Source organism: Thamnophis elegans, chromosome 13, assembly GCF_009769535.1.
Source record: "Thamnophis elegans isolate rThaEle1 chromosome 13, rThaEle1.pri, whole genome shotgun sequence".
Classification (NCBI taxonomy): domain Eukaryota; kingdom Metazoa; phylum Chordata; class Lepidosauria; order Squamata; family Colubridae; genus Thamnophis; species Thamnophis elegans.
Genome location: NC_045553.1, coordinates 18,549,006 through 18,566,381, shown reverse-complemented (window position 1 = coordinate 18,566,381; position 17,376 = coordinate 18,549,006). Strand labels below are relative to the sequence as shown.

Genomic DNA, 17,376 nt, shown 5'->3' with positions numbered 1-17,376 from the left:
CAATGCCTCTCTGCAATGTAAGATGGTTTTAATAACATGACCTCTTAGATGATATGCTGGTCAATTTTTCAATACTTTTCTTTACAACCCTTTTCCTTTCTGAAGGGTTTTCTTTCAATATACATCCTCAATATGTGGGAGAGATTTCGCCAAAGAAGTTGCGAGGATTTACAAATGCCACGGTCGCTGTTTTTCTGACATTAGGCAAAGTTGCAGGACAAATCATTGGTCTTGGGTAAGTCCCTTTCCAAAACACACTCAATGAAAGCCATTTAAATCATCAGATGTCTGAAGTGAACATTTAATTTAAGCTTTAATTTCACAATTTTTCATTTCAGTTGAAACTGGAGCATTTGGCTTTCAACCTGAAGATGTGGATATATTATGATATAAATATTATCTTGATCATTGCTGTGCAATAGAAATTTGATCAACCATCTCTTTTTTCCTCTAAAAATAAATAGGGTGTTGGTCTAACCTGATATGCCTCTTCTCATAAGGTGGAGATAGCATCTAGGAATGGGTTGACCTTGTCTGCTCATTAATTGGACTGAGTTTGTCAGAGCTGTTTAGACACTCCTCTGTTGCTAGGGCTTCCCAGCTTTCAGCAAAGTTGAAGTGACAGACCCAATGTGTCTTGTGGTGAAGTCTTGTTTGTTTGGAATGAGGACCAGCCTCCTTCAGGGTGGGGCTGGTTGCTATCTCCACCTTATGAGAAGAGGCATATCAGGTAAGACCAAAGCCCTTTCTCCATTGAGGTGGAGATAGCATCCAGGAATGGGACATACCAAAGCTGGCTTGTCCTTATAGGTGAGCCGCAGCCTGGTCTGAAATTCCCCATCCCATGTGAAAACTCTGCAGCACTCATCAATCATATGCTGCCTTGGCAAAGTCCAGTTTATAGTGTCTGATAAAGAGAGAGGGAGGGGACCATGTAGCCACTCGACAGACCTCTTCTAAGGAAGCTTGCATTGCCCATGCTGTGGTAGTGACTGCGCTTCTGATAGAGTGAGTGGTGATTCATCCAAGTAACAGTGTGGCCTGCAGATTGTATGCCTTGGCAATGCATGTCCTTAGCCATCTACCTATAGTCAAGGAAGTTACTTTCCTGCCCAGGGATGAAGGCTGGAAGGACAGGAAAGGGGACTCCCAATTTCCTAAAGGGGGAATTTCTCTATGTATATCTTGAGAGTCCTCCTGACATCCAAGCAGGGGTGAAATTCAGCAGATTCTGATAGGTTCTGGAGAACCGATAGCCAAAGAGACCATCCATTCCCTCCTGACTTGCCCTGCTACGTCCTTGAGGCTGGTGTGGGACAGATAAACCCTGCACACCACCATATCAATAATTGCTCCCAAGTGGAGCCTCCTGTTTGTCGGGTTAAGATGGTTCTTCTCTGTGCTAATAGAGAAGCCATGGTACTGCAGTGTCTGGGCTGTGACTCTCAGATCCTCTTTAGCTTGGCTGGCGGAGAAGGACTAGATCAGTATATCATCTAAATAGCACTGGACCCACACCGATATAGCCTACAGAATGGCTGCCACTGCTGCTAGGACTTTTGTGAATGCCCTGGGCACTGATGAATATCTGAATGGTAGGGCCCTATACTGATAGTGACAGCCCACATAGTGATATCAGAGGTATTGCCAATGAAGAGGCAAGATGGGAATATGCAGATAAGCCTGTTAGCTCAATGGACGTAAGGAACTCACTGTCCCATATGCCCCCCATGATGGTTTGCAACAAGTGCATCTTAAAACACCTATAAAGCAGATGGCTGTTCAGGCGTTTGAGGTCTAGAATAGCTCTCCACCCCCACCCCACCCCAAGGCTTTGAGGATCACAGATAGAATTGAATAGAACTCCTGCCCTCATTGGCCCTCTGGTACCTGCTGGATTGCTCAAATTTCCATCAGATGCTGAATTGCAGCCTGCAAGAGGGACCTCTTTGCCAGATTGTTTGAGACTGGGCATCAAATGAAAAACCTTGGGGGTGTGGAGATGAATTCAAAGGAGAGCCCCGACCTCACCATATCTCTGACCCACGCACCTGAGATGATTTTCTCCCGTCAGTTGGCAAAAAGGGCTAGGTGGCCTCCGATGGGAAGGATGGACACATCAGTATCAGGGGCGACTGAAGTAATGACCCCCTCTGTCACAAAAGGGCCACTTGAACTGTCTACCTCTAGGTGCTCAGTCTGACTGTTGCTGCTGCCTTATTAAGACGTAACCCTTTGGTGGTCTGAAATTTGTCTGTCTGGATTCTGGACCCTGAAAAGAAGGACGTCTCATGTATGGCAGGAGGTGAAAGAAGCCCCTTCTGGTAGCAGATGACAATTTTTTTCTCTTGTCCCTGGTCTCCACCAAGATGGAGCCTAGGGATTCTCTAAACAAAGATGCCCCTTTAAAGGGGGCTGGTGCCAGGTGCCATTGTGGTGAACATCCATCTGCCACTGACAGAGCCAGAATAAACAATGCATCACTACAGATGAAGCCATGGACTTGGATGCAAATCTAGCAGCGTTGAGAATGGCATCCGCCAGAAACATGATTGCTGCCACCAGCTTGTTGACATCCTGGTGTGCCCTGGTATCAGTCTTTGAGATCCTCTCCTGCAGCTGTCTAAGCCAGAGCAATGAGGTCCAGTTGAAGAATGAGGCTGTCGTAGATGCCCGGACCACCCACATTGCTGCTTGATGGCTCCTCTGTAAGGTTAAGTCCACCCATCTATCCTCTGGCTTCCGATATTCTTCAGGTACTCCGGGATTGGGCGGCCTATAAATTCATTAAATACAATACAATACAATGCATGGTGGAAGATGTGTAAAGAGCTGCCACTGATGTGTCTACTGTTTGAAGTATGGGTGAGTTTGGGTGCCACATTGTAAAAATGCCTATCAGTCGAGGTAGGCATAGGACCCTAGGTAGCAGAGGCCCACTGACTTTGGATCATATCCATAAAGAGTCTAGGGCCATGATGGCAAAACTATGGCACACCAGTAATCAGCTCTGGCATTCCTGCACACACCAGCCAGCTGATTTTCAGCTTTCCGGAGGGCTGGGGGAGGCTGCTTTTGCCCTCCCCATGCTTCAGGAATGCCTCAAAAGTCTAGGGAGGTGAAAAACAGGCCCAATTGGGCCAACCGGAAGTTTGGGAATAAACCTCTGGTTGGCCCGTTGGGCCTGTTTTTCACCCTCCCTGTCTCTGGAGACTTTCCTTAAGCTTGGAGAGGGCAAAAATGGCCTCCCCTAGCCCCCTGGATGCCCTCCAGAAGCTGGAAATAGATGACTTCAGAACTTCCGGATGGCCTGTTGGGGCCGTTTTTCGCCCTCCCAAGCATCCGGAGGCTTTTCTGAAGTCTGAGGAAGCCAAAAAACGGCTGAACGGGCCAACCAGAAGTTCAGAAATGTTCCATTTTCGCGCTCCCCAGGCTTCAAAAAAGCCTCCGGACCCTGGGGAGGCATCATGTACACATGTGCAGGAGGAGTTGCATGTGCATGTGCAGGTGGGTGGGGAGGAGTGAATTGGTGTGGGCATGCATGTGTGCGCGATAGCACACGTGCAAACAATTGTGGCACACCATAAGAAAAAGGTTCGCCATCACTGGTCTAGGGGATGGAATTATCTCCGCCTCTGTGGTGTGATCTGAGAAGAGTGAATCTGCTGGGGAGACTAAGGTCTCTGTTGCAGGCACAGTAGTCTTGACCCAGAGGTTTGCTGAGGTCTTAGCTTTGAAGAGCAGCAACTTAAACAGAGCCAGTTGGAACAATCTGGTAAAGGCCGGCTGTTCAGGAATCATGCCCTCATCCTCTGACAAGTTTGCTTCCCTTATCTCTCCTTCTCTAGCTTTTGAGCAAAGGTGTACTAGAGCCTTATCTCTTCTCTTTTCAAACTTTGAAGTAGTCTTGGAGATCCTGCGGGATTTCGCCTTTTTTGAAAGCTATGAAGCTGTACTTGTCTCCTTTGACATAGAGGGTTGTAAAGGGGGCCCTGGGGGCTGTCAGTGGCTCCGGAGTAGCAGCTCTGTCTCTGTCAGACTTTCCCTTGCTGAGACCAAATTCTGTTTCCTCCATCTTGGCTCACTGACAGGCAGCCTAACTCACTCCTGTCAAAATGCAGTTTCATGCCCTTTTTTGCTAATTGCGGTAAAGTGTCTGACAGCTACTGCAAGGATGCCCCCATTTTAAAGTCAGGTGGTTCGTGCCTACTGAGACCACTCATGGTGATCAGGGCCTCACACCTCATACCCTCGCTGTGAACGTGACTGTTGCAGTCAGCTCTGTACAGGGTACGAGAACTCTTGCCCAAGGAGGTGATTTGAATGCACCCGGAGCTCTAAGGAGTCTTGCACTACTTCACGACTAGTGCAATGACCAGAGAGCGCAAAGCTCTGTTCAGCAAGTGGGCTTTTGGTAAAGCTGCAACTGAGGCCACAATGCTCCCTGCTGTCTCTGTATAGTGGCGTGTAATCTGCCTCCCTTATCTCTGCTGCTTGCTGTCACTATCTTGTCTGATTGCTGGCAGTACGAAGAAAAAGCATGAAGCTCTTAAAATGGTTGCCACTATAGATGGAGCCTTGGGAGAGATAACCTGCATCACAACAGCCTCGAAAAACCTGGCCTTGGCTTGTAGACAGGCTAGGGGAGAGGGGCTCAATGTCTTTTCAAAGTGGCTGGCTAGAGGCTGGGGTGGAGTGAAGCTCCTGTTGCCCTGTAGGCTCTAACAATTTCAAATGAGCCTTTAAACTGAGCATGAAGCTCAGCCAGATATCAGAGGCCTTTGTAATCAATAGTTTACACTGAAATATGCCCCTCAGGGCTTGAGCCAAAGCTCTGCCACTGAGGGGAAACCAGTGACTCTATCTGTGAGAGGGAGTCAGCTGGCAGTACTCATGGATTACAAAATAGTTCAATTCCTTGCTAATACTATGTCTTTGTTTTTTTCTAGAAATACAATTCAGAGAAGGTTTGACACGTCCGTCCACACTGAGGGACTGAGTCAAAAGCTGGGAAGCCCTAGAATCTGGGGAGTGTTTAAACAGCTCTGTCAGACTCAGTCCAATCAGCGAGCAGACGAGGTCAACTCATTCCTGGATGCTATCTCCACCTCAATGGTAAAGATGATGCAAAAATATTTTGAATATGTTATGGCAACATATGGTTTACCATTCTAAATTGTAGAATCTTACGTTTCCACCTTCTTGGATGCAATTTCATTCCACAGAATTTCAGATAGGCCAAACTATAAGTCTTTTATTGCTTACAATAACAATGGCTTTCCAGTGGAAAGAAAACCTCAAATCTTATTCCCATCTTTTATAATAGCACAATAAAAATATTACCTTCATGTTGGCTCATAATAAGACAGATTATTTGCTATTTAAACATATCTGGATTATCTACTTCAGTTCAAATTTCAATTTTAAATGCCATTCAGTCATTGGAAGAGGGATTTTCTTCCATCTTTCCTTGGTGAAGGTGGTAAGAAGATTGCATAATTTCCCCATATCTTATCCATGCTGCGTGGCACGGTGGCTCAGTGGTTAAGACACTGGGCTTGTCAGCTGGAAAGTCAGCAGCCCAGGTCTGAGACCCAAGCTCCACATGATAGGATGAACAGATAAATAGGTACCACTTTGGTGGGAAGATGACAGTGGTCCATGACATCGTGCTGGCCATGGAAATGTCTTCGGACAGTGCTGGCTCAATGGCCTTGAAATGGAGATGAGAATTGTCCCTTGTCAATGACTAGCAAAGTAAAATCTGCAGGGGGACCCAATTATCCCTACTGAGTGTCCTTGACTCTATAGAGACTCACAAAGTGGGGTGAATACTGTAGTGAGCAAATAAAGTCTGGTGGAGAAAAGCCAAAGCCTTCTCTCTGCTGGTGCAGTACAAATTACGTTTGCTCTTTTTCTGCAGGGAGATTTTGGGCACAGAGTCCTTGTGGCCCCTGCTGTTGGCTTTTAGTGCGCTCACAGCCACAATCCAATTGGTGACACTCCCATGCTTTCCTGACTCCCCACGGTACCTTCTGATACAGAAAGGCAATGAAGAGGCCTTCCTGAAAGGTAGGAGGATCCTTCTTCTGAAGCCAAATGGGGAACAGGGCTGGAATATGCTATTACACTTGGAAGCTTGTCAGATCCAGCAGTCCTCTGCCTTGGAGGCAAGCAGGACCATTAATGCAGTTGAGGAGAGAGAGGGTATGTGGGATCTGCTCTTACAAAGAGAGGAAGTGGGAAGGGAACATCAAACTCTCTTGCCTGATACCTGGCAGAGCAGCCACCAAGGAAACCTGAGAGAATTGTGTTTTTCCATCGCCATGCCTATGCTCCTGAACTGAAAATTAATTAAAAAGGGATGGAATTAAAATGCCAGTTGAAAACAAATTAAGTTTCATCACAGAGGATACTTATAAGCATCTGGGTTGCTCCAGCAATCAAATAGCATTAGACACTTTGAGGCCAATACAGTATAACTAAGGAATATACAGAAAGCATAAGGAAAGTCCTGAAATCCATGCTTAATGGTAGAAATACTGTTAAAACCATAAACACTTGAATTAGCCCACTTCTTCAATCCTTTGCAGTAATTATACCCTGGACACAAAGTGAACTAGAAGCACTAGATCAAAAGCTTGGTAAATCAGCCATCAACCATGCACTAGAGTAACCTTGATCGATACAGAATAGAATATATAATAACAGAGTTGGGAGAGACTTTGGAAATCTTCTAGCCCAACCCCCTGCATACGCAGGGGACCCTATACCCATGATGGCAAACTTATGGCATGCATGCCAGAGGTGGCATGCAGTGCCCTCTCTGTGGCCATGCGAGCAGTTGCCCAGCTGAGATCCGCCGCGCATGTGCGTGAGCATGCCACTGGCCAGCTGGTGTTCAGATCTCTGCTGCACATGTGTGGGGGCTGAGGTGCTTGTGTGTGGGGAAGCATGCAGGGGACACATGCACATGTACACACGGGGTGCATGCAGGGGCACATATGTACAGGGTCAGGATGCGTGCGCAGGGGCCACATGCACATTGCATTTTGGGGGTTCGCGCACTTTGGGCATTTGATCCAGCCATCACTGCCCTCTAGGACAGTATCCTGTTCTGGACAATCTCTTCTTTAAAACCTCCAGTGATAGAGCACCCACAACTTGTGGAGGGAAACTGGTTGTTAATTGTTCTGGCTATCAGGAAAGTTCTCTGTGCTAGATCTCTCCTTGATAAATTTCCATCCATTACTTCATGTCCTGCCTCTCAGGTGCTTTGGAGCATACACATTAGGAGCATAGGTTGACCCTTTCTAATAAAGGAAGAAATATTGAAAAGCAATGAAACCAAGGAAGTAGGTAAGAACAAGCAACTGACGACAAGTCTAGCTCTTGCGCTTACTGGACAATCCCACAGTTACGAAGGCTGCACTGGTTATCAGTTTCTTCTCGAGTGCAATTCAGCTGAGAGTCCAGAATGGAAGCAACTTGGGAGGCAGAAGTGGAATGAAGGATGAAAGGAAGTTGCCCAAGAAAGAATGAAAGTAGAAAGGAAAAATGAAATTTGAAACACACCTTGATAGAGGCAGGTAGCTTGACTTGGTACACAAGATTAATTACAGATTCAATAGGAAAGGGACTAATAAATTTGTAATCCAATTTTTTGCAAGGTGGCGGCATGTCAAGTAGAAATCAAAACGTAATTGCCAGTTTGTAAACTGGGATCAGATGATGATGCTTGTCTATAAATGTTTTGTAAATCTCTTTAGCTATCTTAAGTTGATTTTGCAAGACTTGATAAATCATTATCAAGATAAATTATACACATTAGGAGTAACAATAACATGGATTGGATAGAGCTAAAGAATAAAAGAATTTTGATCTTAGAAGGCCATGATTTGCAAGCAGGTTGGCATACATTCCTATGGGATGATAAAAATAAAACGCACAAATACTTTCAAAAACATTTAATTAGAAGAGCGTTATTGCAAAACTGGCTCAAAATAAAAAAAATCCATTATGTGAAATCCCGAATTGGCTATCACTGACAGAAAGGACGATCCATCCAAATTTTATAGATATAAATAAAATGCTAAGATACAAAGACATAATTGACAGACAGGGAAATTTAAAAACAATTGAAGAATTGGCAGAACAAAACATGAAAGTTGACTGGCTAACGTACTTGCAAATCAAAACTAAACACAATGATACTAAAATATATGTCATCAAAACAGAACCACACAAATTGGATAAAATAATTCACAGCTCAGATAGAAAGATGATAGGGAGAATATATAAATTATTCCTGATGCATAAAATGGAAGAGGAAATTGTGAAAGAACAAATGATAAAATGGGCACAGAACTTTGGCTATAATATTGAATTGGATAAATGGGAAAAATTTTGGGGAACAAACTTTAAAATGACACTAACAGTTGCATACAAGGAAAATCAGTACAAAATGTTTTACAGATGGCATCTGGCACCAACAAGGTTAGCTAAAATCTCAACAAATACCTCCCCCAAATGCTGGAAAGGTGAATCAATACATGGAACATACTACCACTTTGGGTGGACCTGTGAGGAGATTAAAAAAAAATTGGAAAAGGATCAAAAAGTGGCTAGAGGTAATAACAGGTGTTAAAAAAGAATGGAAACCTGAAGTTTTTTTACTAGGAATAATGACTGCGAAATGCAAAAAAGAAATCCAGTATTTAATATTACATATAATTACAGTGGTGAGGATTCTCTAAGCCCAGAAATGGAAAAACAAATTAATTCCAAGCGAAGATGAAATAATAAGAAAGGTTATGGACTGTGCTGAAATGGACAAATTAACAAAAGAAATCCAGGGAAAAGAAGAAACAGAATACTACCAGATATGGGTGGATGGAGGAAAGAAACAAGGATCAATGAAGGAAGACAGCAAAGCCCAAAAATAGTAGTTAAGGAGAATAAACACATATATATGTATCCAAGTGGTTTAAATTTACTACAGGTAATCAGCCAATATAGCAGACAGATGAGTAAGATAGGAGGGTTAAGAATGGTGAAATGCAAATGAAATATAATAGAAGGCGAAACAATATAAGGTGAGCGATATTGATTGGTAATTGCTATTAGAAACAACAGGAAGCTCCTGTTCATATTGTATGGTGTAAATGTGGTGCAAATAAAATTTATTTTTTTTAAAAAAAAAAAAAAGATAAATCACCACTAATACTTAAAAGTTATCCACTGCTGAATTAGAAGAAGGGGTGTGGGAATGAAAACCAAAGATACCATACTTAGTAGGAAAAAGAGACATATGAATTGTTGTCTGATGTGCAGTTATATGCATATTCTGCAATTAGCAAATGTTCCACCCATTTATCTTGCTGGAAATTTAGAAAACAAGATAGACTTACTTTTCTTGAGAAACAGGCACAAGAGTAAGCCTGAAGAACAGTTCCAAGCTGGCAATAAAATTATCAATCTTAGATATAAATATTCACATAACTTTGCCCCATCTCCATAACAGATTCATGGATGGATTGTCCAGATCTCAATCTCAAGTGTATATTGACCTAGGGCCACCTAAGTGGGCAAAGGGATACAAGGGAGCCATCATGCATGTCCTTCTTTCCACAGCCATCAAACAACTCTGGGGTGAGGGGGACCATCAAGCTGAGATTGATGACATCAAGAAAGAAAAGGCTGCCATGTCTTGCACAAAAAGTCTCCGAGTCCTAGAGGTGCTGAAGGCCCAATCACTGCGCTGGCAGCTGTATGTGACAATCACCGTCATGAGCACCCTGCAGCTGTGTGGCATCAATGCAGTTAAGTCTTTGCTCAAAGGAATCCCACAACTGCTGCTGTCCTCTGTCACTGTTGGCAGAGAGTAACACAACCTGTGGCTCAGCCCATCACAAAACCCAGCTTGGCAAGATCATAGAACCATTTGAGGGGGAAAAATTTTTATTTGGTGCAGGCTGATTTGGACATTGATCTCCCCTACTTAAAATTATTAATTGGACCCAAGGCCCCTTTTCTTTTTTAAAAAAAAACTTCCCCTTCTCTCTTCCTTCCCTTAAAAACACTGCGTATCTTCTCATTTTTTGTTCTTTTCTAGATCTACTTCTACTCGTTTGAAGTTTTTCGCACAGCCCAGTTTGAAGAAACCCTCATTCCATACATTGCACTGGGTGTTGGCATCTGTGAGTGCTTCTCATCCATTTTGTGCGTAAGTTCAACAGGACATACAAGAAGGGATGACCTTGTTAAAGAGGGGCAGAACCATGCCTTCCTTTTTCTCAAATCAGGTTGAAGATGGTGGTTAGTGCTGGCCCCATTATTCTTTGCTGATAGTTGGTTTTCTATGAGACAGATATAAGTTATTAACATCAGCTGTGTGGCTGCAATTATGTATTTTAAAGATATTGGATGGCTGTCCAATTTGTCTGAAATGGTCTAGGGCCTCCTGCTTGAGCAGAGGGTTGGTGTAGAACAGGGGTGTCAAACTTGATTTCATTGAAGGGCACATCAGGATTGTGTTTGACTTGGGGGGTGGGAGGCATGGGGGGAGGGTTTGGCCAGCTCAATGTCACTTAGGTCAGGGGTGCCTGTGGTGGCCTGAGTGCTCTGCCTGTGAAAATGGACTCCTGAGCTCTGTTTTTGGCTGCGACGGCCTCATGCAACCCTCTGCCAGCTAAAACAGAGCTCAGGAAGGCCGTTCACAGCCCCCCCCCCCCAAGCTATGTTTTCATGAGCAGAGGCACCATGGGCCAATCCTCTGCTGTTTCCAGGGTGCCCCATGGGCCAGATCTAAGCACCCCGCAAGCCAGATCCAGCCTTTGGGTCTTGAGTTTGACACCCCTGGTCTAGAAGACATCCAAAGTCCCTTTCAACTCTTATACTTTTAATTAATAGATTTTGTAGAATAGTTGTTAGTATTCCCACAATTAGCTCATCAAAATGTATTTTCTCTTTATTTCCTCCTCTTGCATTTCAGAGTTCTCTGATTGAGCGTTTTGGGCGGAAACCTCTACTATGGGGAGGATATGCTGCCATGGTGCTGGTGCTGGCTGCACTCACAGTAACCCTTTCATTCCAAGTAAGGGAAGTATTTTAGTGTTTTTTTTCTGGCAAAAGCGGAAGTGTCTGTTTCTCCCAATGGTGAGATATAGCAAAATGAAAATGGGGTGGATGGCAAAATGAAGACCATTCAGATATGCTTTGTGGGCGTATTTCAGGAGCCCCATTATAGACCAGGAAGGCTAAATGTCCCCTTAATCCAATTTGATACCTCAAATTTCCAATTGCCATAGCAATAGCCAGGAATCGGAGTGTGGTTGCTCTTACATTTAAAGGAGCCTTTTTTCATTCTAGCATCGCTATTTTTGGATGCACTACTTGAGTGTCATTTTCATCTTCCTCTTTGTCATCTTCTATGGAATTGGACCTTGTGAGTATCTTCATCCAGGACAGATTACTGTACGGCTTGGATGGGGAAGAACATTGCCAACCCAAGATCAAATGGCTGTGGGGTTTGGGCCACTCAGATCTGGGGGTACTCCATCTTTGATCTTGAATGGAATTGCACTCTCTTCAGATGTGATGCACAATTTGGGGATCTTCCTGGACTTACAGTGCAGCTCAAAAAGAAGTGGTAGCTATAGCCAGAAAGGCCTTTACACAGTTTCATCTGATGTGCTAGTTGTGCCCTTTCCTAGATCCAGAGGTGCTTCAGTCACTTGTGCCTTGGTCACCTTTCGGCTTGACTATTATGCAGTCTGCACTAGGCTCCCCTTGAAGACCCCTGGAAGTTCCATCTGGTCCAGAATACACAGACATTGACAAGCATGCTTCAATAGGTCCATGTAACTACTCTGCTAACCCTAACCTAATTCTGATTGCCAGCTTGCTTCCTAGTGCAATTCACTACTTCTAAAACCATACCGTGCTTAGGGCTTGGTTACCTGAGGGACCGTCTGTCACCCACAGTACAGCTATTTTAATCTGTTGGCACAGGCCAGGTTCCTTCCATTAAACATCATTTATCAGGACTGTCTCTGTAGCAATCCTGGCCCTCTGGAACAAGGCTCTCCTTAAGATCCATTGTTGTGGGGGAGTGTCTGTTTGTATGAGTGTGTACATCTGAGAAGGCTGGGACTATAACCGGGTACCGGGTACCTCCTACACTGAGTGCTTTGCAGAAGTGTTAGGGGGGCCTGGTTTAACCCTCAGCCTTAGAATGTATGGTTCGAAGGGCTTGCCAGGGATGTCGATCGCTGTAGGGGAGGGTGGGGGCCCTATGGACATGCGAGTGGGCCGGAGCATTACGGTCCTAACTGGGAGGGGCAGATATGGCGGGGACTTTAGGGCGAGCCATTACCGGGGAAGGAGGGTTCACTATGTTACAGAGATCCTTCCTTCCAGCCCTATCCGTCCCACTCCAAGGCCAGATGGCATGAGTAGTCAGGACCCTGGTCTCAGGCTGCTGTTGCTAAATGCCAGGTCTGTGGTTCACAAGGCTCCCCTTGTCCGGGACTTAATTTTAGACGAGGGGGCAGACCTGGCATGTATTACTGAAACCTGGCTGGGCCCGGAGGGAGGAGTTCCCCTCACCGAGATGTGCCCAGAGGGTTTTCAGGTGCTTCACCAGCTGCGACCCCAGATAAGGGGTGGGGGAGTGGCCGTTGTTATCTGAGAGTCTTTAGTTCCTCGTAGGACCCCTGCTCCGGAGCTTGTCGGGTGTGAGTCCTTGCTGGTGAGATTGGACCCTGGGGGTCAAGTGGGCATGCTGCTAACGTACCTGCCTCCCAACAGCGTTGCAGCAGCTCTCCCCTCGCTCCTCGAGTCAGTAGCCGAGCTGGCAGTTGAGTTCCCCAGGCTTATGGTGCTGGGTGATTTCAACTTGCCTTCGCTCGGCGAGCACTCTGATGGGGCACAGGAGTTCATGGCTTCCATGACAGCCATGGGCTTGACCCAAGTAATTCGGGATCCGACTCACTCGGCGGTTCATACACTTGACCTCGTATTTCTCTCGGAGTAGTGGAGTTGTGATCTTGGTCTGAGTGGTATTGAGATCTTGCCTCTGTCGTGGTCGGACCACTGCCTACTGAGGCTCGACTTTCGGAGGCCAATCCCCCACTGTAGGGAGGAGGAACCGATTAGGTAGTTCCACCCCAGGCGCCTTATGGACCCTATGGGCTTTCAGACGGCACTTGGTGTTATACCTGATACTCTCGCCCGCGATTCGGTTGGGACTCTGGTCGCTGCTTGGAACTCAGCGGCGGCAGGGGCCCTTAACCGGATTGCACCTGTATGGCCGATCCGCAGCAGTGGATCCAGGAGGGCTCCTTGGTTTACTGAGGAACTCTGGGAGATGAAGTGCCAAAAGAGACGCCTAGAGTGCCGCTGGAGATCCAGTAAGTCCATGTCAGACCAAGCCTTATTAAAATCCTGCATCAGAGCCTACCTCCGGGCAATCCGGACGTCAAAAAGAACTCATATTGCCGCTCTGATAGCTTCCGCTGAGTCATGCCCAGCCGCCTTGTTTAGGATAGCCCGTTCCCTCCTTAAAGGGAGGGATACGAGCACTCCCTTACAAGGTAAGGCTGAGGAGTTCGGTCAATTTCTCATGGATAAAGTGGCTCGGCTTCGGGCAAACCTGGACTCCAATTGCGCAGAGCCAGCCGAGGTACCGGGGGAGGGTCTTGAGTGACATCGTTGGATTGATTTTCAGTCTGTTACCCCTGAGGAAGTGGACAAGGCCATCGGAGCAGTGAGTGCCACCACTTGTGTACTGGACCCGTGTCCCTCCTGGCTGGTCGCGAACAGCAGGGAGATGACACGGGGCTGGATCCAGGCGATAGTGACCGCGTCTCTCTGGGAAGGGTCCTTTCCCCCCCTTTAAAGGAGGCGGTGGTGAGACCCCTACTGAAGAGACTGTCCTTGGATCCAGCCGTTTTAAATAACTATCATCCAGTCTCCAACTTCCCCTTTGTTGGGAAAGTTGTTGAGAAAGTGGTGGCCTCTCAGCTCCGTCGGTCCTTGGAGGAAACCAATTATCTAGACGCCTTCCAATCTGGTTTCAGGCCTTGCTACAGCACAGAAACTGCTTTGGTCGCACTGACCGATGATCTCTGGAGAGCCAGAGATGGGAGCCGTGCCTCCGTTCTGGTTCTCCTGGACCTCTCAGTGGCCTTCCATACCATCGACCATGGTATCCTGCTGCGGCGGTTGCGAGAGGTGGGGGTGGGAGGCACCGTTCTTCGGTGGTTCTCCTCCTACCTCTCAGGCAGGTCACAGTCGGTGTTGGTTGGAGGACAGAGGTCGACCCCTAGGCCCCTTATTTATGGGGTGCCGCAGGGGTCAGTCCTGTCCTCCCTCCTGTTCAACATTTACATGAAGCCGATGGGAGAGATCATCCGACGGCACGGGATAAGATACCACCAATATGCGGACGATACTCAATTTTATTGTAATTTCCTTCTTTTGAATGTTGTGATTAGCTTCATCACTGGGAGTCAGCTGACATACAAATTTGACTAATAAATAAATGGAGTTTGTGATCAAGGACCTTATAACTCTGCTCTAAGCAATCTGCTTTTCTGTTGTTAGGCACTCAATACCTTACATGAGGTGTGTCCCTTAATCCTCCCCAGACACACAATAATGGTTTCTGGAATGATGAGTTCTTATTACCATATTTTTTAGAGTATACAACGCACCTTTCCCCCTCCTAAAAGACCGTGGAAATGTTGGTGCTTCTTACACACTGAATACAGCCATTTTTGGCCTCTGGAAGCCCCACCCCACATCCCATTTTTGTGAAAAAATGGGCAAAAAATGGGCCGCTTTTCACCAAAACGGGGGCATTTTTGCCTTCCCACACTCCCCAGAAGTACTCTGCAGGCTTCAGCATGGCTGGGGGAAGGGAAAAATGCCCCTGTTTTGGTGAAAAATGGGAGCATTTTTGCCTTACCCCTGCTGAAGCCTGCAGAGTGCTCCTGGGGGCCGGGGAAGAAAAAAAATTCTTACTTACCTCTTTGAAATCTTGGTGCATCTTATACACCGGTGCATCTTATAGTCCGAAAAATATGGTAAGTGAATGCAATAAGGCTGCCTGCCTGATTTTAGGAATGAACAGCAGGAGCCCAAGATGACTTATTCTTACTTCCCTCAGAAATGCATCTATCCTTGCCCAGTCCATTCATGGCTACAAGAAAACCTTTCTCATCACTCTTCCCACATTTGGAGGCCTTACATGAGCACTGACTCTGTCATATTATGCATTCTTCCTCTCCCTCTTTGCTAGCTGGTGCCACAATATCAGTTATGGTGGAAATCTTCAATCAAACATACCGTCCATCTGCCTTTGTAATTGTGGGATTTATCAACTGGATGGGGCTCTTTCTGCTTGGGATGATCTTCCCATTCATTGTGGTAAGAGTAACTTGATTTGGCCAATGCACCTGAGTCACCAAAAGAACCAGATGTTATATACACACTGGCTTAACTGCACAACAATATGAAATAGAAATGGATAGGGCTTGTTTAATGAACTAGATCCAGACCTGTATTGGCCTGTCCTTAAATAACCCTGAAGAATGCAACACTGTGTGCCTTTATTAGGTTTTAATTTTCCTTTCTCTGTTTTCAGGAATATCTTGGTCCCTTCTGCTTTCTGATTTTTATGGGGATCTTGGCTGTTTCAAGTGTAATCATCTACTTATATCTTCCAGAAACAAAGGGAAAATCTATTCTTGAAATTACAATGGAGTTTAATAAGCTAAATTATGGAAAGAAACAAGTTTTTCTCATAGAAAATAGTTCTCCAAAGGAAACTGTACTTTGTACCAAACTTTAATGCTTGAACTGCAAAATCTCTGTATTTTGAGAACTGTACAGCACATAAAATTTACCAATCACAACACTAAAGCATTTGTTCTGAAATGCTGCATAGCTTCACAAAGAGAAAAATCCACTTCTACATTTGAAGAACATTTGATGTGTCATATTGTACGCTGCACTACAAACAAAGCCCGTCTTCTCAGTTTAAGTCCAGAGAGTATAATCATATTAACTGGCTAACACCTGTATATTTTTGACTATATCCAGCAGACACCCTACATCAATAGTTCTTAAGCTATTTGACCCAATTATCCCTTCTCTTTGTTTTGAAGAATGTCTTTACTCCCATAAAAAGAAAACATTTTACAGAAATGGTTTTTGCAGTGATAGTTCTGAACTGTATCTTTGACTCACAAACAAGTAATCATCATTACTCCCAATGCCAGTTGACAGGAGGGGATAATGAAGTCAACTATTTCTTCCTGGGTGCTGTTATACTGACATACTCAAGAAATAGTATCAGCAAGGAAATTCTTCCCCCTTGGCAAGTACCTGTGGGGAGGGAACCACACCAAGACAGTGTAGTCACAAGGCAAGCAAGATCAGAAACCTCTAAAGTGATATCACCAAACAGAACCAGACCAGAAGCCTCTAGGAAAACTAGAAACTGAATCCAAAAGCAAAATACCCCAAAGAAATTGAAGAATAGGAAAACAAGAAATTTCTAAAGAAATTAAAAACTCAAACACATTAGAATAGGAAGACATTGAAACAGATCTCAAAGAAAAGAACCAAGTCAGAGTAATTAAAGAAGCAAGGCAGACAAGAAAAGAAACCTTTAAAATACCAAAAATCATTACAAATTACAAACAATACACAAAACATGTAGGTTGGGAGGAAGTAAATTCCAAAAGGGGAACAAACAAAGAATCTGGGACATGACACCAGGAAGAGAATTAGCTGTAAAACATGATTTGGGAAAAAGCTGACACCAAGTCTGGAGTAACAAAAAACGATACTTAAGGCCCATCCACACCCCTCTGCAGATTCAAACAGGCTAACATTTACCTCTTCCCCCTCCCACTGAGATCACTTCCAGGGATGGAGGAAAAAACAAACACAGACCAGGATGAGAACAATTAACTAATCATAAACACAAAAAGAAGCACACAAAAGCTATAGAAATCAGACCGAAAGAAAAGAGTATAAGAATGTAAATTTTACAGTTAGAAGTTGCTTGCTTGCCAGGAACGCTGGAGCTGAACCACTGTCACTCTTTGCCTTCTTTCAATAAACATTATTGTTTTATGGCAGCTGGCCTCCCAAGATTCTTTTCAATCCAGACATCAAAGCTCCAGACATCCAAACTATGATGCTATTCCCAGTGGCAGAAGCAAGAATGGATGAGTACTGGTGGAAATTAGCCCCTAAGACAGCTGAAGTTGAGTTCCCTTACCCCATTTCCCAGAAAAAGGGAAGGGTCTCGAGTGAGCTGGCAAGGGTGGACTGGATGTGGGACTGGGCACAAGCCAGGCT

General features: G+C 45.1%; 1 protein-coding gene across 5 annotated transcripts in view; it reads left to right on the top strand.

Annotated features, from left to right (window-relative positions):
* LOC116516428 (solute carrier family 2, facilitated glucose transporter member 11-like) overlaps positions 1–16,588 on the top strand; it is a 47,415-nt gene extending 30,827 nt beyond the window's left edge. For all 5 annotated transcript variants that reach the window (XM_032228897.1, XM_032228898.1, XM_032228895.1 and 2 more), the window contains 8 exons: positions 106–235; positions 5,924–6,072; positions 9,634–9,821; positions 10,115–10,225; positions 10,994–11,095; positions 11,371–11,446; positions 15,305–15,432; positions 15,650–16,588. In XM_032228897.1, coding sequence (XP_032084788.1) covers positions 106–235; positions 5,924–6,072; positions 9,634–9,821; positions 10,115–10,225; positions 10,994–11,095; positions 11,371–11,446; positions 15,305–15,432; positions 15,650–15,856 — 1,091 coding nt within the window. In that variant the 3' untranslated portion in view covers positions 15,857–16,588. The remainder of the gene's footprint in view (positions 1–105; positions 236–5,923; positions 6,073–9,633; positions 9,822–10,114; positions 10,226–10,993; positions 11,096–11,370; positions 11,447–15,304; positions 15,433–15,649) is intronic.
* Positions 16,589–17,376: the final 788 nt, after the last annotated feature.